At 39.1% G+C, this 27,124-nt stretch overlaps 1 protein-coding gene across 2 annotated transcripts in view; it reads left to right on the top strand.

The window, feature by feature from the left end:
- Positions 1–17,877, top strand: part of WNT7B (Wnt family member 7B) — a gene marked incomplete at its 3' end in the record, with an annotated part of 94,025 nt that extends 76,148 nt beyond the window's left edge. For both annotated transcript variants that reach the window (XM_080350499.1, XM_080350498.1), the window contains exons 3-4: positions 5,859–6,130; positions 17,398–17,877. In XM_080350499.1, coding sequence (XP_080206625.1) covers positions 5,859–6,130; positions 17,398–17,877 — 752 coding nt within the window. The remainder of the gene's footprint in view (positions 1–5,858; positions 6,131–17,397) is intronic.
- Between the last annotated feature and the right edge of the window lie 9,247 nt (positions 17,878–27,124).

The following is a 27,124-nucleotide window of genomic DNA, read 5'->3' on the forward strand; positions in this document are numbered from 1 at the left end:
AAAAGGAGAAAGAAAAAAGTAAAGAAAAAACAAGAAAGAAGAAAAAGACAAAATTAAAATGTAGAAAGAAAAGAAAAAGGAAAAAGGAAAAAAGGAGAAAGAAGAGAAAAAGAAAAAAGGAAAAAGTAGAAGAAGAAAGAAAAAAGGAAAAAGAGAAGAAAGAAAGAAGAAAAAAGGAAAAAGGAAAAGGAAGAGAAAAGAGGAAAGAAAAAGATAAAAGAAAAAAGAAAAAAGAAAAAGTAAGAGGAGGCAAATTAGAACAGCAAATACATAGAGATCTATATGTGGGAATAATCAGCTGCACAAATGCAAGATGGGGAACATCTGGTGTGATAGCAGCTGCACAGAAGACAACTGCAAACTGAGCAAGAGTCAAAAATATCCTGCTGCTGTGAAAACACCATGCTGGCATGAGTAAACAGGAGTGAAACATAGCAGACATATGAAGAGCTCCTTCTGCTTTAGCCCCAAGCAGACAAGGCCTCAGCCAGAGCTCCCTGTACATCTCCAGCACCACAAGGCACAGACCAACCTGTTGGGAGAGCCCAGCGAGAGCAGGGGGAAAGATCCTGAAACCACTCTGTAAGGACTAATGGTGTAACACATCTAGAAATGAGTAGAAGTCTTTAAATATTTAAGGGCTGCTGCTAGAAGAAGGGAGAAATGAGTTCTTGGCATCTGTAGAGAAAGCAGCAGTGGGTTTGTGTTCAGAAAGACAATTTCAGGTTAATATTACCAAAATGTGGACCGACAGGGATCCTGAGGCACTGGAATAGGTTTTAGAATCCCCACCACTTAAGATCTTTAAGAGTAGGGTAAATAAAAGGCTATTGTGAAGGACACCTGTGTTATAAGTCTATGTTAGGTTTGGGGGATGGATTAGAGACACTCCTGAGGGTCCTGCCAGCCCTGCTTTTCTACAGTGCTTTTTTCTGCTTGTACAAAGTCATTTCAGTGGTCTATAGTTCCGACATGTAGCATCAGGTGTAGTAAATTAGAGGGATAGAGAAATTAAACCAATCCCTGCTTTTAGATTATAATCGAAGAAGACCCAAATTAATTAAACTGAAAATGCAAATAGAGAAGGGATCTGCTCCAGACAGTGAGAAAACTCTCGCTGACTTGTGTTGCCCTTGGATAGAACCCAAAGAGAAGAGCCTGTACTATTTTCCTCGAGAATTGCTAATGAGTGTGTTGAATAAAATACAAAACTACAAAGGAACTAAACTTGTCTGTGAAAGTCTTCATCCAGCCCTACTTAGTTGTCCGAGTTTTAGTTTACTCATCTAGAGGTATCTATTGTGTTTTGCCCATAAAAAAATGACTCAACGTGTCCTCAGCTTTCACTCGCAAAAGAAGACTTGTTGAAAAGGATAGGGTTGGCAAAAAAATCAAACTTCTGTGGTGGTTCATTTCTTTTTACCACTGGCCTGTATTGTATTGTGTCATATAATCAATCTGGTGTCTTGTGTAAGTACATGAGGAATTTGTTTTGTTTAACAGCAGCATGCAGGATTTTTTTCTATCATTGTTGACCTAAGATTTAGCAAATTGCTGGCTAAACAACATACATTCTATAGTTTAATATTTCAAGTTAAATTACAGTTGTAATAGCTGACATTCAGTGGCAGTCTTATTCAAGTAGCTGCTGACATAAGCTATTTCAGAATTATGTGTGGAACAACAATATTCTCATCCAGTTACTCAGAAAAAATTGAAGCCATGCTAATAACTATGAAACAGTTAAATCTTTAACCCTGCACTTCCAGCTAAATGATCAAAATCTGTATTTAGCATATATGATTCTCAGCTGATAGTGGTTACATGCTGAAAATATGCTGCTGTATATATGTGTGCTGGAGTGTAGTAAAGGATAGCAATTATGTAACTTGTAGTAATTTCCACATCAGATCACGCTAAGTTTAGTGCTCAGCTGGCAGTCTAAAACTTAGAGATGACATCTAAATTAGAGGTAAAGTGTAGGCTGCTCCAGGACTCCAACAACGGATTAATAAGCTCCTCTCACCCTATCTGCCAGAAATCTCTCACTTTAGGAAGCAATGATCAAATATCTGTCTGTCTGAGCAGCAACTGCCTGCATTACTGGGTATTAGAGGACCTTAAAAATACAGCCCTCAGAATGCAAATGAATTCAAGCAAATGGCAGCAACTCAGACCAGCAGACAACAGGCAAGACTTCACTCATGGCTCAGAAGATTGCAAGAAGTGACTTTCAGCACCTTCACCACAGACAAAAGGCTTCATTTCAATGAATACCGGTGATGACCCACTATTGGAATTCTTAGATCACACAGTTATTAGATCAGAAGGAGTAACATTCACGTTATTCATGAAAACAGAAATTCTGTATTTTGGAATTAAATCAGATCTGTTTTTGAAATCGGAGCAGGCATGTCTAAGAGGGAAATGGATGAACTAAAGGGTCACACAAAAACATGTATTTTCCACCAAAATAAAATCTCCACAGATTTCTGGCCTACATGATAGAAAACATTAAAAAGTCAAACAAGATTTTTTTCTCCTGAGACATGGATAGTGAGCATATATAGTGCCAAATAACCACGTGGCTAGGATATTCCCTGGAAAAAAAACCCCAACAAACTAGCTTCAAAGTTGGGTCAAACCCCAAATCTTCTCGTATTTATAAACTTTCTCCATGAGTATTCCTGGAAAATCTTGTCTCTGTTCTGTTGCAGAACAAAAATGTTTTTAAAATCTTAGAAAATTCCATTAAATGAGATTACTGTTCTCCATTCAGATATCACAGAAATAATTACTTAAATATTTTTAGCTGTTTAACAAAGACTTGCTTAGAACTGTTTCCAAGAGATGACATGCTAATGGAAAGCTTTGTGTATGGCAGACACATTATTTGGGCACAGGAGTTCCCCTTCCTCCTCCATCAGCATTTTCTGATAGACTCTACTGACCCTAGGACTTTAGAGAACTGCTGAGGTAATGCTTACACTGAAGTTCAAGAGGAGTTTTGGAACATTCTCTAGTTAAAAAAACACTAAACCCAAAAAACCTTAAGTCTTAGCAGGACAACTTAACTTGCAAAAGGAATCTGATTTTCAAGCCAGATCTTATTTCGGAACCCTTCTTATGTTATAGCTGCATTGAAACAGAAGAGTAATATCTTCAGAGAATCAATTCCATTGGTATTGACTCCAGAGTATCTTCCAGAGTCAATTCTAAATAAGCTTCCATTTTGTATTATCCCATGACCTGAGGTAATTCCATGACTGCTATAGCTTTCAAGTGGGTGCAGGAAAGATGTTTTCATCTATTTTTGAAGGTAATCAGGAGTGTAATGGGAACAAGGGGCAGTAGAAGGCAGAAAAATATAGGAAATTCTTTAGTTTTACAGAACTGCTCAAAGGAAGTGCCATGTGAAAACTCACGGACAGGTCATGGACACAGTGGCCATGGTAAAATGGCTTAACTTGTCTGAATACTTGTGGAACACACTGAGCTTGAACATACAATGTAAGCAACCTCTGTCTGGTTAATCTCTGAGTAAATCTACTGAACTGTAGCTCACAGCTGCTATGTTGCCCAGCAGGAATATATTTCTGCTTGTTTATAAGCATTTCTACATGTCTTTCAAAGGTGTTTGAACTCAAAAATTTTCCTGGGTCTCATTTTGCCCGCTCATTTATTCTTATCCTGAAGAGGAAGGAAAAATGTATCTATATATGTAGTTTCTATTATATCTCATATCTCTACTCTTCCAATTTATAGAATAAGCAAAGATTTTTTTTTTTTTTTGAGGGAGGTGAAGAAAGAAATCCTGCAACCCAACAGGATACATTTTAAAACATTGGTCTTGGCTTTGACTTCAGCTAGCAGGTGAAGAAGAGAGGAGTGAATATCAATACACATTTTTAGAGAACACACTAGGAACTACAACAGAGGTTCCCAAACTTTTTTGGATTGCTATCAACCCTCACAATTTCTTGTGGACCACCAGGCATCATTATCCTCAAACTTTTAATTGAAAACACTATTTAAAACAGTGTTTAATATGGCTCTGTGGATTAGCTGTGAACCCTTTACCATGGCCTCCTGGACCACCAGTGTTCTCTTGACCACGGTTTAGGAACCACTGAACCAGACTACACACATCGTAGACCCCAACAAAACACTTGTGTGTCTGAAAGCAAAGTCAGTTGTTCTATTGCGCAATGTGCTCAAATAACACGCATGTCAGTTTAACCTTCTTGGTAGCTGAAGAACATAACACCCCTTTATTTTTCTCTTACCTTAAGTTTCTTTTTTATTGCTTTGGAGAAACAAGTAAATGGTACCAAAAACCGGTTTATGATTGTTTCTTGTAGGTTCTTTCTCGTATCCAGCAGTGGTGTAACCTTTCAGGAAGCTATCTGTGAAAATAAGAAACATAAAACATAAAAACCTCCACACTGTGCAGTGATCATTCCAGAACAGCTGTGATATTTGTGAATCTGAAATGAAAAATTTAAAGTAGTTTCCAAGCTTTTTTTTTTTTTTTCCTTTTTCTTTTCTCCTTCCCAAATCAATTAACAATATTAAAGCCCTATGTGTGGTTATTAAAGCATTTAATCAACTTTCTGTAAATTCTTTACAGGTGTTCTTTGGCTGTGGTATTATGAGGTTGTCTGCTTATCACCAGATAAACACACAGAGGAAAACAATGATAGCACTGGGAAGGGAACTTCTAGAGAAACATTATAAATACGAACAGCAAAACACCAAGGGCCATGATCCAGCCCTACATTAAGTCAGTAACAGAGTGTGGTCTCACATGAGAACAGGAATGGGATGTAGCATCCCTTTCAATTGTTCTGCCTCTGTATCTCCTTGGTTATGTGCATCCCATAGGCAACTCTGCCAACCAGGGTCTAGTAAAGAAAGGGGGTTAATTTGCCTCTCTTAATATACTCAATGTCAACAGGTATAACATGGCATTGGGAATGAGGAACCTTGGAAACTAGTGGCATCATAATAATAAAATTTAAAGAACTTTTTCCTAAAAAGACTTTTTTCTAAACAGGACTGCTTCCATGACAGTATGTCACTAGTTATGGAGAGGAAATAATGCTGCCACAGCACTTCCGTACTGCCTGTATGCTCAATAGCCAAGGTAGAGCAGAGGTTTGAGTCAGAGTGGGAATGAATGCAAAAGGATCATTATAGCAAAACTAGTCTGCAAGAGAAGTCAGCAAGGGAGAGGGGTAGCCTCTACTTTATCTTGAAAAAAACCAAAATCTACCTAACTGATGTCTACAGACCTGCCTTGCAATACTTTACACTTAGCATCACTAATGGATACTACTGGAGCATTTATAAAGGTGGATTAATAATCTTCTACATTTGTGTCCTAGGCTTCTTGTGCATCTGAAAGGGTCTGGTATTTCATATATTGTCTGAACACTTTTCTTTTCCCATGCACTGCCAATGATTAAAGGTAACTATTGTTTTCTGGTGAGCATTGCTACCAGTGACTCATGTATTATTCATCTGAGACAGATAAAGTTCAGCTTGTAAACAAGACAGTGTAAAATAAAAACAAGTTATGTTGCCTCACCACTGCCCAGACTCACTGCCAAATTCTCTGGTGAAGGGGGTTAGATGGGACTGTTAAAAGGCTGGTGCTGACCTGGAGTAATATGCCCTAGTTGAGCCAAACGTTTTAACTACATGTGTAACTCTGTAAGAATGAGAAATACACACCAGAAGTAATGCCCTCCTCACATCCCTGCCTGACACCTTTGCTGTAGATAATGTGTGTACTTTCTTTAGTAAGTAAGTGCTGCCTTTCTGCAAACCCATCAGCTTTTGGCTTCTCTCCACAGGAAGCAGGGAAGCTGCGTTCACCTATGCCATTACTGCTGCCGGGGTTGCACATGCTGTCACGGCCGCCTGCAGCCAGGGCAACCTCAGCAATTGTGGCTGTGACCGAGAGAAACAGGGCTACTACAACCAGGAGGAGGGCTGGAAGTGGGGAGGCTGCTCTGCGGATATCAGATACGGCATTGAGTTCTCCCGAAGGTTTGTTGATGCCCGAGAAATCAAAAAGAATGCACGGAGGCTGATGAACTTGCACAACAATGAGGCTGGAAGAAAGGTACTCCAGAAAGGACGAGGGATGGGGAAATGTGTGTGCCGGAGGACGGGGGGAGGCTGGTGTGGTGGCAGGAGGCATTCCCTGAGAACTTACCCTTCTCTCTGCTGCTATCCCACACCCACATCAAGTTCTCTGATGGCATCTGACGTTTAACGTTTTGTTGCTCTTTCTTTTTATTCAGAGCTGGCCATGTATTATAGATGTTCTTCTAAATGTTTCTGCTTTTTAAGCCTTCTTTCCAGTCCCACTGATAACAGAGAGGACTCTGCTGGAGCTGTTTGGCGTAAAGATAAATCTTTGCTTTTCATCTCCTGTGCAAAAATCTAGCAAGAGATGTTGGGGCTTGTGATGGGACAGAACTGAGTGTCTGCATTGCTGAATTCCCACAGCACTTGCAGTTATTCATTCCAGCCCAAACCAAAACACTACTTTGACCACAGCTCTAATGAAATAAACACTTCATAACAAATGCACAATTGTCTGTTCGGCACTGGCAGGCTACAAACAGCTATATGACAAGTGTCACTTTGAAAGAAGAAACAGTTTCATGCCTACAACTCTGACTGAGTTGCTTGCGCTGGAAACAATTAACATCAGAGAGCTACCTTATTTATGTCCATTAAATAATAATCCCTATAGCTCTCAAAGCTTGCTCTTTAAAAAGTGAAATAAATATTTCTGCATAATATGTACCTCTCTCAGGAGATTTTACTATACCCTTTGAAGTGTTTTCACCCAGGTAAAAAAATGTTGCTTCTACCCTCCAGTGTTTGTAGGAGACTCCAATATACCACTTCTCCACACCTAGCCCCCAAAGTTAGACTGACAATTTATCTAAAACAATGTGTGCTTTCAGTCCTACACCAAGCACTAGCTGCTGAGATGGGCAGAGATGGCTGAATCAGTGGTGACAGAAGCACTGCAATTATCTCACTAACTGTATTTTGGAGAATGCTTATTAATATCCAGTGCGTGCAACAAAACCTCCTGGGGATTGCTGTTGGCTGTGCACTGAAACTGAAGGTGGTACATGGACAGTTACCCATTGGGATGGAAAGACCATCTAAATTCAGCGTGGTGAGAGACCAGTTATGGGTCATAACCTCAAATATAGAGACAGGATTGATACTCAGTTGCTGCTTGATACTGAGGTTTCCAGATGTGAAGGAGACAGCTGACTGAAGAGCTAGACAGAAAAAACATCCTTGAGATGGGAACAAACTTTTTTCCCCAAACTTGCTGCCACAGCTGTGTGAGAACCTCATACTGCTGTATGAGCTGCTCTTAGAAGACCAGCAGCTTGGAAGACCGGCTCCAGGTCTGGTCACTCCTCTTAGCCTGGGCGTTTCACCTCAGCTTCATGCATTGCATTTGGATGCAAAAGAAGACGGAAACCACTTGTTAAACTTGCAAGGGAGCGTTTATTGCTGCTAGATACATTATCATCCCTGCCTAAACTGGCCATCCTCTGTGGTGGGCACAGTGCCACTCCCACAGAGATGCTGATGTATGTCCTGTTTTGAACATGTTACAGTCTACATGTGAAAGAAAGACGAAAGAGCGAAAGTGGATGCATAAATGGAGAACAGTGAAGTCCCTTGCCCAAGGACAGAAGGCAGCTCAATATCTGAGCCAGGCACTGATCCCAGGTGTCCCAGTTCTAAATATAGTCCAGTAACCACTAGACCACATTGCTGATTCTTATTAAGCAAATTACATTTTTACTTTTCATCAGAATTTCATAAGTAGGGGGACATAAGCAAACCAAAGAAGCCTGGGTTTTTACAGATATTTCTGGTAGCAGCATCCGTGCAAATGTGTTTCTTTCAACATTTCTAAAGCCTTCATTTTCTGCAAATGTTCTTGCAAAAAACCCCGAACACTAATACTCACTTCAGTGTTTTTGAGATAGGAGTAAAAAGGCTTGTAAATACTGACAACTTAGTTTTTTTGTTGGTTTTGGTTTTGGTTTTCCCCCAAATATACTTTTTCATAAACAGCATTTAGGAATTCCCACACTTTTTTGTTGTTGGCAGTTTTAAGTTGCTATTTATACCCACACATTTGCATTGTAATAATTAGTGCATAATAATGTTTTCAAAAGCTAGAGATGACTGAAAGGATTTGGTGCAACTTTTTGGTTTTGTTTTTAAGTACAATACAATAAATCCCTAGGAATGTGCTAATATAAAAGATGGTTTGGGGGTCATGTTTAGATGTAATGTTGCTGACATACATTCCCATGACATAAATATGCAAAGTTGTACAGTATATAATCCTTAGTGATTTTGGTTCATCTGAGATCATCGGTTATTTGTATAAATTAGACATTCTCAATTTGAGACTGACTGAAACTTAAGGTTAGAACAAAACTCTGGAAACTAGGATATGTTTTCTTTGTTTCTTGGTTGGATCTTTAGAAAAGCAACCACAGAGTTTTGTGCAATCCAATGTAAAATCACAAGTGCTTTCTGAGAATACAGGTAAACTTGAAATCTGACCTATATTCACCTGCAATTTGACAGTTTTGGGGGTCCTGGTTAAACCTGGATTGTATTGTGAGCCTGAAACAAAATCTGAAACCAGGAGATTTTTCTTATGTGTGAATGTCATTCCGACATACTGCACGCAGTCCTTATTCAAACTCGAGTCAGAAATAACTGCATTCATGTCTAGACACTTGCTGAAGCACAACACTGAACCTCCATCTCCCTTCTTTTCCCTTCCAAAAATCTCACAATGCAACCGGGAAAAGCTTGTACCTCTCTGAGTAACACTCTGTCAGTACCATCCTGTTGATCTGCATGCAACTTGTCTTAAAATGTGGAACCAGTTTGGAGCCAAACTTCTGGTTCATGACTGCTATTATTAAGGACTAAAGTAAGGATATTTTTCCTTTGTGATGAATAGGAATAAAAGGTAAGAAGGAGAACACAGGCAAGTCAGATGATTTTTTTACTTCTTTGTTTCTTCAGAAGTTCTCAAGTAATTATTTGAAGCCTAGGGAGGGAATGCAGAGATGGTAAAGTAAATATATGCTTTTGTAGCTTCCTACAGAGATTTCACAGCACTTTCGCTACTTAAAAACCCCTACATTTACATCCGTAATGGTAAGGCTTGCAGTTCTTTTTCAGTCATACCAAATTGGCTTTTTGAGTTACGTAAGAACAATATTTATTCAATAAATCTGCTATCTTCATTTTAGTCTTCTCTTTAAATCCCAGAGCCTCCTAAAACAGAAACATGAGGAAAACAGGAAGCAAAGAGCTTCCAGCCCCACCTACAGTTATCTCCAACTTGCTCTGAAGTCAGTGGTGGCCCCTGATGACCTCATTAGACCTCCACCAGGTGGCCAGAAGATCATTGCTAGGGTCATTATCTGGGACTCTGACCAGCAGTTTTGCCCCAGAACAATTACTCGGATGCTCTCTTACACCATTGCATGGACTTTTTCATGTGCCGGGGCAGGAATCTTGCCCATCCTCAATCTCTACCAGCACTTGACCCAGACATGCCTAGGAGTCAGAGGCATTTGTAACTATAGCAGCGACTATAATGTTTTGCTCTTGTAGGGATGTTCTCAAAAGCTGGCCTGCCAGTATTTCACTGTTGTTAAAAATAGAGTCCTAAGGAATTTATCTTTGAGGAAAAAACAGTGAGCTGTATAAATAATTGCAGAAACCTACCAAACAGATGGGGGGCGGAAAAGTTCCGGAGGCTCTTTAACTTGAGTCTGAGGTACTCAGCACAACACTCTGATAAAGTATCTCTTTGTAAAAAAAAATAAACATTATATTTAGGATTTTCAGGGAATTTCTGTTGACTGTGGAAAGAATGAAGTCCTTAACTGCCCCACATTGCATCCCCCAATGGCTCTGAATTGCATTTCTGAGAATTGTTTCATCTAATGGCAAGTCTGTGAAGTTTCTAATGAATTTGTAATGAATAGCACCAGTTACAAAATATTAAACTTGCCATTGGTGCCATTTGGAAGACATAAATGCTTAGTGATTCCTGACAACATGAGATGCCACTGATGGAAGATTTATGCTTTGTGACAAAACAGCGCTGTGCTGTGTAAAAGAGCAAAGTAGTTAACTTCACCATCATTTTTTAAATGGCCGCTAGGATTCAGGACAGAAAGTACAAATGTGATAAATGAAAACAAGCCCCCGAAAGAAGACTAATGTAAGTCTAATGCAACTGTTACTGAAAGAATGGCTTGTTGCAAGTCTGAATCATTACAGAGAGATCTGTGGGCAAAACTTTGATAGAATAATGAAAAATTAAATACCAACAAAACCAAGTTAGTTTTGATGCTGTTTTATGAGACAGCTTTCTACCGTGTATTTTTAGAAACAAGTATCTTTATTCTGGGATAAGTGGATTTAGAAAGAGTAACAACTGGGAATGCACACCATTAATCTTTACTTTTTGCTGAAAGCTTCAAAACAATGACTGGCTCTCATGGGGAATCTCAATTATAAAAATGGGTTTTTCTGTTTGTTTGTTTTGAAGGCAGGAGGAGGAAAAGAACAAGCTGACAAATTGGTAGCAGATCACAGCTTTTACCAAAAAGAATAAAAGCAATGTTTCTAACAGTTTATCAATTAGAGTCTTATGACAGACAATGACTGTGGTTATGAGGAGAAAAAGCTGGCCTATTTCTTTCCCTTCCAGAGATACGCCCATCACACTGACTGTCAGCAAGCCAGCCTGGTACCATCCCTATATTTATTCCTTTGTAATGTCAATAGGTTTTCCTTGTTTTTTTGGGATGCTTGGAAGATAACAACGTCATATCTTACATTTAAAACAATAAGAGTGTGGGGACAAAAGAAAAAGTAAGACTGTCTTCAGAAGAGATTATTCAATTACTTGGGACAATATTTCCTTCTAAGCCATGGCTCATTCTCACAGTTCCTGGCACCACAGGACTGTGCTAGTGGGAAAGGTTTCTTTGCCGACGTGTTTTGTCAGTAGAACAGTTAATGAGGTGATTTGTTGGTCACCATTCATTATATATATACATAAACACACGTTATATATATATACACACACATATATAATATATATAGATACATACACACATATATATGTAGACAGTGTGTGTGTACATTATTATGGGTATTTATACATATATGTTGTCTCTGCATGAAATATGTAAGAAAGTGTTAGCTTACTTCACCTCACAGGAAACATTTAAATTAATAAGCTCACTCTGCAAGATGCACAGCATGCCCTAATATGTTGCAGACTGCCCCCACTGTCTCCTAACAGGACATAGAAATTAGAAGCAATCCCTAGGAAAAGACTCTGGATGAAATGCTCTGAAATTGCAGTGGAGGCTGAATCCCAGTTTCAGAAGTGAGAGACAACTAATTTTGTGCTCCTGTAAGCCTAAAATATTCTTCAAAATGTGACTTTGTTTCCTGAGTCATTTCAGTGATTCAAAGAATGTGACTTTCCAGGTTTTACAGCCCTGAGTCCATAATTTGCTGAAAGTTTCTTTCTCTAAAAGAGACAAACTATTTCACCACACATCCCTTGTGAGAATACTCGTGAAAGAAAAGCTTTTGATAGTTGTGCTTGATGGCATACTTTCTGCTTTCCCACTTAAATTGATTTGCAGACAGATACAAATCCAGTTTGAAAAGTTTGGTGTTACAGCTTGGGTGGGTTGGATGGATAACTAGTGCTTATCCATATGTCCTGAATATGCAAGCTTCAGCTCAAAATCTCATGAGGATAGTTCTCCTGCTTCCAGTTGAGCTGGCTTTACTAGCCTGTTTTTTTTTTTTTCCTTCCAGAAACACACCCTTAACATCGACTGCCAGGAGCTACATCTGTTACTACCCTACTTTTTGAACACTTTGCTTTAAAATTAGAGAGGGGGAATAGCCAAATATTTTAGGACTGCTAAATGGTTTTATTCTAGAAATGAACATGCCCATGCATACCATGCAATGTATGGAAGACAGATATCATCCATCTAGTAAAATATTATTGCACCCCTTCAAACCTGACATCTCTCTTCACCACTTTAAGATGATATTTAAAACCTTACCTTCAAGCTTTACAGCAAATTTCATAGAAAAGAGAGTGAAATACTGCAATCATACTTGGTTTTGGGATGATTCGAAGGGTGCTTCTCAAGATTTTTTCTTTTTGGAACATTATCCTGTAATAATAAAATTCAGGAAGTTTTAACTGATTGCAGCAGTTGGTTGCCCAAGCTTAGCAGCTATTTTGTCATCTTCTAGAAGGCCGGGAAGAAGCACAGATTGGTTAGGCTGTGTAGCCCATCCTCATAATAGTAGGGACATTCATCTGATGGTCAGCAGGTCCCAAAATCCCAGACTTATTTTCCTGCCAACCAATGGGAGAAGAGTATGAAAAACAGGGATGTGACAAGAAAGGGAGTAAATACAGTAATTCAGTTCCTCCTCTCCCATCCCACAAACTACAAATACTGTTTTAATGGTTAATGGGGCAGCCTCACAGAGGAGCAGAAAGAAAAATATGCAGATGAAGCACCTGTATTCTACTCTTGCTGGCTCCATGTTTTTGCATGGCTGGACACAACCGAAGGAGGCATGGCATGAACTGCTCACTTTTGGCATCTGTGATCTGCTGTTAATGAAAAATATTTTCAGGACATCTGTGTTAGAGGAGTAGCACTACACCCTACTAATGTTAGTTATACCCCTGGCTATGAGAGTTAAAAAAATCAAACCCAGACAAACCCAACCTTGTTTCCCAGATGGGTCCATGAGATCAGCATTTTGTCAGCAGTGGTGGAGACTAAGGTTTGCCAGTGCCCACACACCATCGGCAAGCCATCAGCTCTTGTGGCTGCAGCCGCTCAAGTATCAAAGGGGTGGTGACATCTTACGACGAGGATCCATTTCTTTTGGTACTGGTATTACCCAAAACAAAAGTTGATCACTTGCATATTTGATGGGGGAAAACTCCTAAAGTCTTCTGTTTCTTTTTGATACTCCAGTCAGAAAGTAATATGGATTTTGTTACATTCAACATCTGGTCCAAAAATGTGCATTTCCACTAAGGAAAACACAAACCAGAAAAGGCAAGCCAAAACAAACACACACAAAATGTTACTATTGTTTTTACATATTTTATCCAGATAGGATTTTTAATACATACAGAAACTGTATCTGATGTTATGCAGTTGGGTCTAGATATGGAACTTGAAAAAATGAATTTCTTTTCATGCGTATCATTTTATTTTATTTCAGTCTTTGCAAGTCTTTTTCTACTTAACTGGCAGCGGACAACCCTCAAATTGCATTTTCAGTGTATGATTTATATAGGTATAAAAATATGTGGAATAAGAAAGCTTTACCATTATACTTCACAATTCATTTAACAAAGTAGCAGTAGCTAGAACATTTTACTTGGCAAGATGATACTGGGGTGGGAGTGGGTCTGTATGTGGAAAGGGGACCTAAGGAATGTTCCTACAATTAGTCTGAGGCAGCACAGTCCAATGATGGGAATTTGCTTTGGGAGGTAGATCTTGCTGTAAACCATTCAAGATTAGATATGAGGCACTGACATATGACAAATGAAACTGCTGAGAGTGTGGGTCATACGAGCTAATGATTTTCAATCTTTAATCAGGCACCTAGCTTGGCATACTGTATGTTGAGTAAATGAGTACCTTTGAGGCTCAGAGTCAAAGCTTTGATGGGAATTTTGCTGGGGAAAACTGAGCTGGAGGGACAATTAGGAAGAAAAACATTAGTCACTCTTCATTCACAGCATTGAGTGGACAGGATCTAATCCTACCACTTCTGCCAGGTCCACTGGCACCTTGCTGGCCCAGTGGGAAGCTGCTCGAGATACCACGCAGACAGACATAACTCTGGGAAAGCCAGAGGGTGCTGGCTTGTCAGCAAAGAGGAGCGCTTTGCAGCATTTGGGTGGAAAGATGGAAGAAAAAAAGAGAAAAAAAAAATCTTACTTAGATTCTGCTTAGTTTGGGCCTTATATTCCCTGACCTCCAAGTTTTTGGGCACAATTTTATACCCACAGCTGACTGTGGGCACACAAATTATAGCATTCAGGAATTTAACTACCTGATGATTGGGCCTGCGCTCAGTGTTGTAACCCCAAGCATTCCACATTCATGAGAGAAGCCTCCAAAAAAATAAAAAAAACCTGCGAGTTTGGCTTTGGGATCATGAATTAATACTTTTTAAACGTCTGTTTTTTTGAGCCTGCGTGGCTTGCATTTGCAAGTTCTTCCACCATCATAAACAGTGGGAACCTTTGAAAAAATACAGCAGTGAAAACAGATTTCTGTACAGCAAAATGACTCACAAAACTGGACCTTCTGAAAGACAACAACAAAAAAAGAAATCAAGACTTAGCATAAAGTTACTGGAGATTGTACTACTGGAGGGTGCCAGGCAGTGCTGTATATAATTGGCAGTGTCTCAACCAAAGGCAAATACACACAAGCAAATGTATATATGCACACACATCCATATATAAACACACAGATACAAAGATATCACCTAGGACAGCAGAATGGGTGATATCTTGTTTTTTTCAGGAACACCCTCTGTTGTATCAGGGAAGCATGTGCACCAGCGAGATGGAGGATCCTTGTAACTGTGTCCAGTGCTGAGCCCCAACAAGAACAAGGAGCCTCACAAGCATCACCTCCTCCCATTCTTTGAGCAAGTTACTGACTTGGCCTTTTCAAACTAAAAAACGTGCATCACAAGCACTTGCAAAACCTGACAAAACATGTATTTAACCATAAACCTGCTCTTCACCAAGGTTTACTACTTAGGGAGAAGAGGAGCACGAATCAGGTGTGGCAGATCCATCCCACTGGTAATGGTCTCCTGGAAGTCTTTAGATCTTAGTGTTCTTTGGTGAAGGTGTAGATAAGGTTGCCTTCATCCACCCTTTGTGGATTGCATTTGCAAGTTCTTCCACCATCATAAACAGTGGGAATCTTTGAAAAAATACAGCAGTGAAAACAGATTTCTATACAGCAAAATGACTCACAAAACTGGACCTTCTGAAAGACAACAACAAAAAAAGAAATCAAGACTTAGCTTTTTAGCAAGGATTTTGCTGCCAGTCTTGTGGCTACAACTGCATGTTGATGCATTGTTGAAAGAGCCATAGAAAAGAAATGGACTAGTTTGATTTTGTTTGTTTGGTTTTGGTTTTTGTTTGTTTGTTTTGCTGTTTTTTTCCTTCTTTTTTTTTTTTTTTTTAATTCAGCAACATCAAGCAACACTTACAAGCAATTTTTTACGTATCCACATGGACTTCTAAATACCAATAGATTATTTTAACTTCGATTAGAATCTTGTTTGGGAGTCTTTGAAAAAAACGTGTCCTTCTTCAAAGGCATGAAGTAGAGAAAGAGGAATCCTGAAAAAACGTGGGGTGTTTCATGAGGCATTTTTCTGCTCACTGTCACTGAGATGTTGCTGCTGGAGCTGAAGGTGGCAAGTTTTCTGTTTTCCCTTTTTTCCATAGGGAAGACAGGAAGGTGATACAGCTTGTTGGAGATCAGTGGTCTTTCCAGTGTCCACAAAAAGCTGCCCATCACTGCCTTGCTGATTTCCTTTTTAGAGCAGTTGCAGCTATAGGAACTTCTTCTCTAACCCAGCAAACCATCCTAGAAATCACCTTTTCTGCCTCTGAAAGGCTAACTTGACCTTGACCTGGGAAAAGCCTGTGGTTCCAGAAGGTCTAAGGTTTTTTTTTGAATAGGATGGTCAGATATCTTGTACTTGCTACTGTGTGTTGGCAAGAGAGAATCAAAACCAAATATTCTCTTTAATACTGAAACCCCAGAAATTCGGGAAAAAACAAAACATACAATTTAAGTGAAACTCAAACAACTCAGGAGGGTGCCCTCTATTTGCAGGGATAACCAGATCTGTATAGCTTTTATTTTAAGGCCAGTTTCTTAAGCAGTAAGCATTTTTTACTTCCCTTCTACTTCATTATGCCATTGTACTCAGATTTCGGCTCTTTTATCCCTTGCCCATTTCAGTCATGTTCTGGGATCTGCAGCGAAACCACTACAGGAGATGGTCTGCAGCATCAGTAATACTTTAAGACAAGCTCGGTAGCTCGTATTTCTTTGTTAGCATCCCATTGCGAAGGGGAAAGATCCGCTTGCTTTGTTCTTAGGCCTCGATTTTCATAAGCTAATGGTGACTGTGGGTGTAATTGTGGTCAGGCTTAAGTGGTAGCACGAGGGCAGAAAAACAGAGAGGCGCTTCCGTGAGGCCGGTTTCCCCTCTGCTGCAAACATGGAGCGGGAGGGCATCTGCTTGTCGTCCCCCCGGGCATCTGTCATGTTCAGGGAGGGAGGGACGTGCCAGTTCTGGTGCGGTTCGGCTGCAGCCCAAGCGGGAGCTTGGGAGTGGAGTGCGAACCCAAGCACTGGCCAGTGTTTGGGTCCCTTCTAGGGACCATCTGATGCTGGATTGAACTCCTCTATCTATAGCAATAATAAATACTCCCACCTCTCTTTGTCTCACAGCTGAGCAGGACCCTTCAGTGGATTTTATTTCTTCTAACATTGTGCAATCATTGCTCTAGTGCTAAAAATGCATCTGTGGCTGAACATTTGGTTAATATTCTGGTAGATACTGCAAGGAGGGCTGCTTCTAAAAGGGGATGGTATGTTCTGTGGGTTAAATAGTTAGTAGGTATTCTGCTATTGCCTCTGCCAGTATAGGCAAAATTTTTCATTATGCAGTGAACGTGGATGCCTATTCAGCCACACAGTACGTATTTGTGATATTAAAGACGGTGAAAATTTTAAAAATATTCCTTCAACATTAGTTAAGGCAATTAAAGTTAAACATTCTGAATCTTAAAACATTTCTAAACTCCATATTTTTTCTGTTTTCAAAATGACAATAGTTTGATGTTTTTTTTAATGCCCCTGGAGTCCCATGAATTACTTTGTCTCTAAAGACATGTCTTCCGAAATTTGAGTAAATCTTCTCTAATATTTGGAAAGAGAATGAAAATATTTTGTAATAAAATGACCAGACACTGCATTTCTGACCAGGCACCATGTAAAACAAAATGTGTTATGAGCATTCTGCTGGGAAGTGAGAAGATTTCTAAGCATGCCTTTGAAATATTTCAACCAGTAGTAATTAATATTCATATGAACTAAACAGACTGAGATTTAGGGAAGTTTGTGATACCATTTTCCTGCAGTAACAACACGCAAATGTCTGTACCCACAGGTTCTTGAAGAAAGAATGAAATTGGAGTGCAAGTGTCATGGAGTTTCAGGTTCCTGTACAACTAAGACCTGCTGGACCACGCTTCCTAAATTCAGAGAGATTGGATATATTCTGAAAGAGAAATACAATGCTGCAGTGCAAGTGGAGGTGGTACGAGCCAGTAGATTAAGGCAGCCAACCTTCCTGAAGATCAAGCAGATTAAGAGTTACCAGAAACCCATGGAAACGGATTTAGTGTATATCGAAAAGTCACCCAACTACTGTGAGGAAGATGCTTCCACGGGGAGCGTCGGTACCCAGGGACGACTCTGCAACCGTACCTCTCCCAACGCGGATGGGTGCGACATGATGTGCTGTGGGAGAGGGTACAACACACACCAGTACACCAAGGTGTGGCAATGCAATTGCAAATTCCACTGGTGCTGCTTTGTGAAGTGCAACACGTGTAGCGAGCGGACAGAGGTGTTCACCTGCAAATAATGGCATCACGTGCAAATGAACAGAACAAATGACCACGAGTGAAGAAAGTGGAGTACAACAAACGACGACAGCATCATTTTGCACATCTAGTCTTCTTTGGGGAAAAAAACAAAACACAAACCAACACAAAACAAACAACACTACGACAACCACTCCCTATCCTACTACGTACACTTCTAAGGATGGTGCATTTTGGCTGGCTGGCTGTTGTAACTGATTTGGAAACAAGGGTAACAGGATTAAGGTGATGTTGACAACCACGTGAAACTTTCTCCCTCTCTCTTTTTTTAACTAAAATCTGGGTGTTGCAGAGTTCTCCTAGTATGTGTTTTAAGTTATACATATCAGAGAAGCTGATTGCACCACAGCTCCCATGAAATTCAAAAGAAAAAGACATTTTCTCTTATTTTACAACAAAAAAACCCACTAAGCCCTGCGCAAATAAAGACTTTTTCTTTTTTTTCTTTTTTTTTTAAATTTTTGTTTTTGTTTTTTGTTTTTGTTTTTGTTTTTGTTTTAGGTAGTGAAACCTTCACTGACTAGAACACAGCAGTCTTGCTGCAAAAACCTGAGTTTCTAAGAAAGCAGGTAGAAAGAAAACAACTGGTAGGGAGAAAAAAATCTATGGCGGAAATACTCCACTATCAGTTTGGAAAAAAATACAGTTAACAAAAGTACATCAGCTGCCAGTGACACTGGAACTCTTTGAATGAACATTGAAAATAATTATTTATGTTTTTAATAGTATCAAAAATTTCTAAGCACTAACGGGTAGCTATGTCTTAATTCTGTACTAAATGTAAACTTATTGGAACTCTGACTTTATGATTTTTGTATTTGGTTCTCCCTAAGTTCTTCAATGCTACTGATCTGTTGCCACTCCACTATTAGAGAGTTCAATTACTGTAGGCCTTAAGCAATTACCAGAACTGAGCAGAAAGATCATGCAAAACTGTGGTTACAAATGCTTGATAAAGACTTTTCCCGCTTGCCTCCTGAATAAGAATGACTCTTTTTAGACTCAGGCTTAAGGCGTGGAGCACCTGCCCTCAGCTCCTCATAGAGTTTTAGGATACGAATACATGCTTCGACAAATGTCAAAGGTTTTGCTTTGCTGACAAATGCACTGGCAGGATCTTCCAAGCATTGCATTTTGCCTTTAATGGTTGAAAGTTAATATTACATATAGTTTTAAATAACTTATGCTCAGTATGAACAGAGAAGATAATACAAATATGGTAGCTGAGCTCTAGGTTGCTGCAACCTGTGAGCTGTGGTGGCTTCATGAGCATAAGAAAGCTAGTATTTGAGTTAGTCTCTGTTGTTGTTATTCTAAGGCTGGCAATAACGTGCCCCCTAGTAAATACATGTATGTTGAGAAAGAAGCTGACTTTTTACACCAACACTCAATTCTAATTCACACACCTTTTCCCTATGAGAGATTAAAAAAAAAAAAAAATCCTCAGATATTTTACTACTGTAAAATCTAGTGTTTTTAAGCCCCAAAGCCAGATATGCCCACTTAATACACAGAACACTTAATCCTATGTTTGCTTGCAACAAGGGTCCCTACCTGATTTTCTGAAAACTTGGATTAAAAATTTCCTAAGGTCTGCGTATCTGCATTTCTAGCTTTTGTTTCATTTTATTACTTTTATCGAGGGTCTGCACAGCCAGGGACACTGAACACAGGAGCACTTCCCATACCACAACAGTGCTCTTGGCACTTGGGGTGGTGGAGCTACTGCTCTGCCAGCTCCTGTGCTGGATGTGTGAACGAGCCAGGATTACCTCCAGAATTTATGGACCTGTACTATCAAAAGTAACTAATCACCTGGGGACCTTGCTTCAAACGCTTATGAGGACCTGTCTGACCAACCCCAAGCACTTACCCTCTGAAAATCAGATTCCTTTGATGAGCCTCCATGGAGCAATCCAAAATTGAAGAGCTCATTTTTTCCCTTGTTGCAGTTGGTTTCTAAATACTAGCTAGAAATTCAAACTCAGCCTTGGCGTGAACGAGTGCAACTCCACAGAAGTCAGCAGGGGCCCCCAAAATGCTAGAGTCACTCCATATAATTTAAAAATCCCTTTGATTCATGGGTATTGTTGTTGAATAATAGTGATATACTGTACTTTCACTACATTCTTGACAGGAAGCAAATAAAGCTCCCAAGCACAGTAATGCACAGTCTTGTGGTACTAGGTACTGTAAATATATTAGAATAGTATTTGTTAAGTACAATTGAGGAATCCAATTAAGTTATATTATTGTATATCATTTAAATGTCTATAGAGTATTTTAAATTATTGTGAACTACACTGCGTTAAAAAAGAAAAAAAAAAAGGTTATATATTATAACACCAACCACTCTGAAAAGTGGACCAAAGTGACACTTTCTCCTTTTTTTTTTTTTTTTTACATACCCCTATTTCAAATACCTCTGTCAGCTATTGTAACACCATGGTAATAATCCTACAATTGGATCAATTGGATTAGCTGTCCAGAATATAATGTTTCAGAGCATCCTATAAAAGCTTTGCTTGTGTGGGGTGCAGCATTCAGAAAGGTACTGTATTGCACAAAGCAGGGGCTGACCACAAAAATCCATGGACTTTCAACTATGTCCAAAGAAAAAGCAGTTTTGGTCAGGAAAACACCATTACCACTAATATACCGAAACACCCCCCAAAAAGGTCGACCTTTTAATGAAGGTGTCTGTGAACAGAAGTGGATTACACACAACTTTCGTTTTTAAAAATGTAGACTGATGTCAAAGAACTGTGAGAATAGAGGTTTGAATGCGCCCAGCAACACGACGTGGTTTAACCATACCTTAGCCATGACAAAACTCAAAATACTGTATGTTATTAAAGAATTTAAGAGCAAAGATCAATTTGTTTACTACATTAATGTTTTGTGGCAAGCAGAAAACAAAAAATGAAATGTGTTTCCATTAAAACTTATTTTTTTCCCCTTCTAGTCCCCTTTCTTTTCGTTTGTTATTCATTTAGAAAAAAAAAAAAAAGAAAGAAGGCAGCAAGCCCTTATGCAAAGGCCATTTGTATACAGGCTTCTCTGGCTGAGAAATGGTAGGTAGATTCCAACTCCAAAGCAGTTTTTATGTTTTGTGAGAAACAGCAATGAACGTGCCTGTGTTTGGTATCAAAGTCATATACCTACACCAATGATTCAGAGAAACTGACACAAGCATCAGCCTTGCTCCTACCAGAGACTTTGGTTGGCTCAAATGAGAAGGTGACAAATGTTTTATGATAATAGAAATGTGGCATTAGACTCCAAAAGGGTTTTCAACCATGAACCTCATGTACCAGACTAGCAAAAAGAGAGAGGAATAAGAGGCATAGAGCAGAGGCTTGAGGGTCCTGACTTCAGCAGTTGCACATGCTCCAGCTTATTCAAGAAAGTTACGGGCACATCTGAAAACCAACCCAAATCTGAACCTAGAGGCTTTTGGAGCACTTACCTTGGTCAGAATAGTAGCAACCCCCTTGATATTAGAAATAGCATCTTCCTATATGAAATCTAAAGAAAATGTACAACCTTGGTTGTATTTGCCTCTCGGGGAAGATATCCAGCTATAGATAAAGGTATAGCCAAATTCCACATGAACTAAGTCCAAAATAACTTAATTAAAATGAACTGAGTTGCCCTGGGTTTCTAGCAGCATAAGTATGCACAGCATTTTATCCACAGATGCCAAAGAAAACACTGCACCTTCTTTCTAATTACATCATGGGAAACTTGTTAGTAGAGCTGCATGAAGTTTTTACAGCAAATCGTAATATTACATTCACTTCTACAATGACATCTGGAAGTAGATGAAACTCATCAAAAGGTCTGCAAATCTTTTAACAAATAGGAAACTTGTTGCAAGTAAGTCACTTGAAGTTTCAACTGTATTTCCATAGATTTCTTTCTTAGTTTTAGGTTAAAACCCAAAAGTGATACTGAACATAACAAATTAAGACCCTCCCTTATACTAGTGTTCCCATGCAAATTACTCGATATGCCTTTCACTGTTGAAGGCACTATTGGCATGAACAGAAAACTCATTCTATAAGGCTAGAGGTAATTTGCATTCACAGCAATTTTCATAACTGGACAGAATGTCTGCATGTTTCCTCTCCAATCCTTCAGACCTTTTGTTTCAATGACAGTTCCCACAGCGAAGGCGGTATGGTAAGTGGTACAGTAAAGACCCAACATTCTTCTCTCCGAGTGATGGCCACAACAAGATGTGGGATGTACACAACTTAAACTATGTGTAAGGGAAAAAACATTAAAGTGAAAAGGCAGCGGAAGTTGTAAGCAATTTCAGTTTGTGACATTGATATTGTAAGAAACCTCCTGCACGCAAAACAAACCGCATTGTAGGCTGAACTTCACCCACAAACATTTTCCCCATGAATCCAAAGTCTCCATCTGCATGTCTGCACATTCAGACTGTTTCACCGGAGAACAAGCGCACCCGAAGGCTGGCAAGTGTTTTCCCTTTCGTGTTTTAGCTGCTATTAAGAAATTGTGGGGATGATTTTCTGAGAAGTGAGATGGAGCTGCAAATTTCAAATCTGAGTCTCATTTTGAAAATGAAGATCTAAGATTTTTTTTTTTTTTTTTTTTTAAGCTGCACATTCCTCCAGTACAGATATATGTGCTTAAAAAGATTTGTCTGGTGAAGAATAAAGAGGGCAGTCTTTCACAAAATACATAGGTGGTGTTTGTAATGTGTTCCACAGAGCTCTGAGGCAGAGGGAATGATACTGCTGTAAATTCAAAATCTTTAGTTGTGCTGTTTTTACTGAAAGCAGTAGAGTAAATTTTACCTGTTTGGAGAACCTAGTATGATTCTATTTTGTAGGATGATCCTTTCCATAAGTTGGTACTATGAAAGGCAAAAATATAGGAATAATAAATTTTACTTTGGTTCTGGGTGCTCTTATTCTCTCTGTAAACAGACCATAAGATAGATAAGGAACCAGTTTAATGACATCTAAACTTGTGCATAGGCATTAAAAACAATTAAGATATTTGTTTCAGAGGCAATCCCAAACAAATGTCACCACACCAGACATTGGAAATGTTTGCATCAAAAACCAGCAGTATGATTAGCCTCTGCCTTCATTTCCCCAGCAATTTAGGGGAAAACCAGCATTTTAGATCCCATACAGCTAAAAGGAATTCCCAAGGAGATTACACGATTTTGATCTTATTGTTTAATTCCTGTGGCTGAGAATGAAAAGGAGCATTCCCTCAATCTTTGGGTAAAGGGAAACCCAAAGGCATTTTGAAGACTATTCACACCACTCAGCTTAAAAGACGGCTAAGTGAGCTGACAGCCTCTCTGGACTCCACAATAGAGAGAGGTGAACTTGCTCCGAGGGAGGCGTTAGTTCAGCTCTGACAAACCCTCTCCTCCTTCTCAACCAGGGAAGAACCCCAGGGAGACATGCCAGATAATTTATCCGCTGAAATTAAGCACCAAAAATTGCATCGTGTGAATGAACTGCCATTTCCCTTCCACCTTTTACTTTAGCTTCTCTTAGACACTCAATATTTCTTTTTAACTGCAAGCTTTATTATTTTACGTGTTGTAGAATAGACATTCTATTATCTCAGTGAAATTGGCTTTGCTTTTCCTTTTACTGCCACCATGTTCTTGTCTTTTCAAACAAATTTCTGACTCCCAACTTTATGCATGAGCTATTTCCCCGCAGAAATTATTTCAAAGAGAACCGTAAAAGCCAGACTATTATCCCACAATTTGATGAAGCAGTTGCCTACGAAGCAGCTTATTTATGATTTTTTACTTCCCCTTAAGTATGTGCTGTGCAGGGAACTTTAATTCAAGGGTTGAATGTTTAATAGTATTATGATACTGGTTGTGAAGGATCATTATGGGTGTGCTCTGCAGTGCTCTCCTGGTTGTTTCATCAGAGTGCATCTAGGCTGCTATTTTTGAACACATCAGGCTACTCTCGCAGCAGCTGCATCCCAATTACCTGTGCAGATTGCACCCTGCCATTGAATCTGAGTTCAGCCTGCAGGTTAGGCTTGTTAAAAAAGCAGTGAAATTTAACAGTCACATATTCTCAGTAATGCTAGCTATCACATAGAATACAGTTACTTGTCACAACACCTTTCTGAAGTATTATATCTTTTAAAGACAAATAAATATATTCATAACTACTAAAAAAGCCATTACCCTACCCAGAGAAAGGAAATAAGGCACTCCTCAAATTGTTTTGCATTTCCCAAATAAATAGCTTAATATGCATACACACCATACATGTATTTCCATATGCATACATGCAAATATATGTAAATATATTTAAAAATATATAAATATATATATGCATGTATTTGAAAAATACACACTGCAGATAATCAGAGCAATTTCTCAAAAATCTTTCCTCAATTTTTACCTTTTCAAGGGGAAGGGATTTTGTAGCCTCTTACTGAAATACTGGGATACAAATTTTCCTCGTTTCCTTCCCGATGTACTGTGTCACCAGCATCACAGTAACACCTGATAACCCTTCTTTTTTTCATTTGTAGGTCTCAAAGAAAATAAAAAATCTCTCATTTTGCAGCTGGAGAAAGAGGAGATGTGTGAAACCTCTCCCCCTTCACCTACTCAGGAAGAGGAGACAGCCTAATTTAGCTCTAAATCGCTTGCCAAAGGCCCCAGCAAAAGTCAAGAGTTAGGGCTACAACTCACATGTCCTGGTTTTCGGGCCGGAGCTCTGATTACCAGCCCTACTGCAATGCACAGGAGCATCCATTGTGATGAATATATATTTATTGGCAAGCACCTCACAACCCTCCTTCCTTATCTCTCCCTTTAAAAGATAAGCTACTTAATATTTGCCCCTGGCTGCTATCAACAAATGTGTCATGATATGCAGTTACTTTGCACCCATGTTAACCTTTTGAGCAGATGCAGCCACTTTCAGTCAGAAAATCATCACTGGTATGCTCTGCTAGTACATTTACAGTAATGAGTCAGATAAATGCTTTCTGTTTTTAAAAGACTAGAAGTAATGCAGCAGGACAGGTTTGTCCACCCACTGCATTTTGTTCCAGCAATTCTGGCACAAAGCTGCATCTGGGATCAAATAGTCTTAGGAAGCCAACACACCAAGCTTGAACAGTAGGCTAATGTAAATATATAATGGCGTGGGAAAAAGACTTTTGTTTGTTAATATTAGGTGATACAGAATATCTGTTGTTCAGGACAAGAAACCAGAGAGTTCCTGGATTACGTTCAGCAATGCCCAGTTACTTTTTTTTTTTTTCAGTTCATATATTGCTTTCCTCTCTGCATTTGTGTGTCTGCATGTGTGCACGCATGCAGGGGGCCTTGGGAAGCATTTAAATATGTCAATGTGTTAAAAACCTCTTTATTTCATGGACAAAAGGAAAAAAAAGAGTATTTAGTGGGAATATAAGCAAGAAATACCTGGAGGTGGGTTGCAGCAGCATGGTAAGAAAATATGTGCTTTGGAAGTTTCAGCTGACTACCTAATCCAAACCACTCCTGGAGGAAGGAGAAAGAATGAGGAAGTCAGTTTGCGGTCACCAGCTTCTCTGCCTGTGATATCCAGTACATAATTATTACAGGGCTACAGTTCAGCCAGCTTTTGACAAATGAACTACCAGGAGTTTTCTCTGCATGTTTTCTATTCAAGTGTGTTTAGTCATAAATACTTGGTTCTAATGGCATTTTCTTAGTCAAACAGAGCCACTCCTAAGCATTAATAATACATTTTATTCTTCGTATAAGCCTCTGAACAGGATTCTTTTATTCTTGTTGAAAGTCTCTTTACAGAACTTGAATATCCTGGATTTTTTTCAACCACATTAATTTATTTTGACTAATTGTACCCCTAGTACTCTTCATCTCCAGTCCCTTCATAACAGTCCATTTATTCTGTACCCTGCAATATCCAATAAAATTATCAAATTCATTTTATAAAAGGAAAAAGTAATCGGAAAAGCACACAGGCATAAGGTCAAAACATTGAATTTCCCTGTTGCCCAGGACTTCACTCATTCTCAGCTCCTCTAGTATTCAGGTTCATAAAACAGAAACTCCTGAGTGCATGTAATGCTCCCATTAGCTCATCTAGAGGTATCACAATTTTAGAGGTATCTGTAAATACCAGCTTTCAGTACCAAAGCCTGAAGTAGGAAGCAAGGAGTCATAAACACTGCTGGTAGTGCTACTGTCTGATTTGACTGTATTTTGGAATTTAATATTAAAGTAACAATAATAATAATTATGTATGTATGGAAAATGTTGATTTATAAACAGTGAATATTCTTCAAATTGTATAAATTTGAAAAAAGAAGGGAAGTACTTCACTAAAATAATTTTTACAAGCAGGTAATAGGTCATACACCCCTTTGGTGATGGCTCCCTGAAGTGTAAATTTAGTTTTAATAAGTCAGATGCCCTCTACTAGTGTTTGAACTCGTTTTATAGTCTTTTACTATGTATGAACAGCCCTATATATATATGTAAAACACACTTAGTAAAAGTACCAGGACTGACAATTTTTGTCTTCAGGTATTTTTCTTTGTCTCCCCATCTTTAATTGTGCACCAGCAAAGAGAACAAACAGAAATCCGTTTTTTTAAAAAACGGCAGAATGGATGCTTTTTGAAGGACCTCCATTTACTTTCCTTTAAAAACAGTACCTTCTGTTTTCTGTTTAAAACCTTTTGCATTCAAGAGACACCTCTTTTCCCTAGATGGATTCACTTGAGCTTCTTTCTCCACTTCAGCTCAAGCTGAGGCAGATCCAAAAAGTACTTGTAGATGGTGTTGGCCACAATCCTGAAAGCTTTTCTGCTGGCACTTCAGAGCAGTGAAGTGTTTGCCTGCTCCCATTGTCTCCAGTTGCAAGAGGAGGGAACTGAGTTTACCCTTCAACCGTGGATGACTGTGAGATGAGCCACATTAATTTAAGGACCAGTAAATCAAATCAGGCCTTGCTCAAACTCTTGATCTGAAACTTGTCAAAGGTGATGGTTACCACCCAATTCGGCTCCAGCTCTGTGTCCAGCAGGGCCAGACTAGAGGATGGCGTGATCTGTCATATTCTTTCGCAGTTTTATAATAAACAGAAGTGATTAGGTATGAGTTTACTGGCCAGACTCAAGACCTCATTTGTGAAATATTGCCCAGTGACTAATCCCCCCTTTTCCTTCAGTCAGAAA

Source organism: Nesoenas mayeri (assembly GCF_963082525.1).
Source record: "Nesoenas mayeri genome assembly, chromosome: 1".
NCBI classification, from domain to species: Eukaryota; Metazoa; Chordata; class Aves; order Columbiformes; family Columbidae; genus Nesoenas; species Nesoenas mayeri.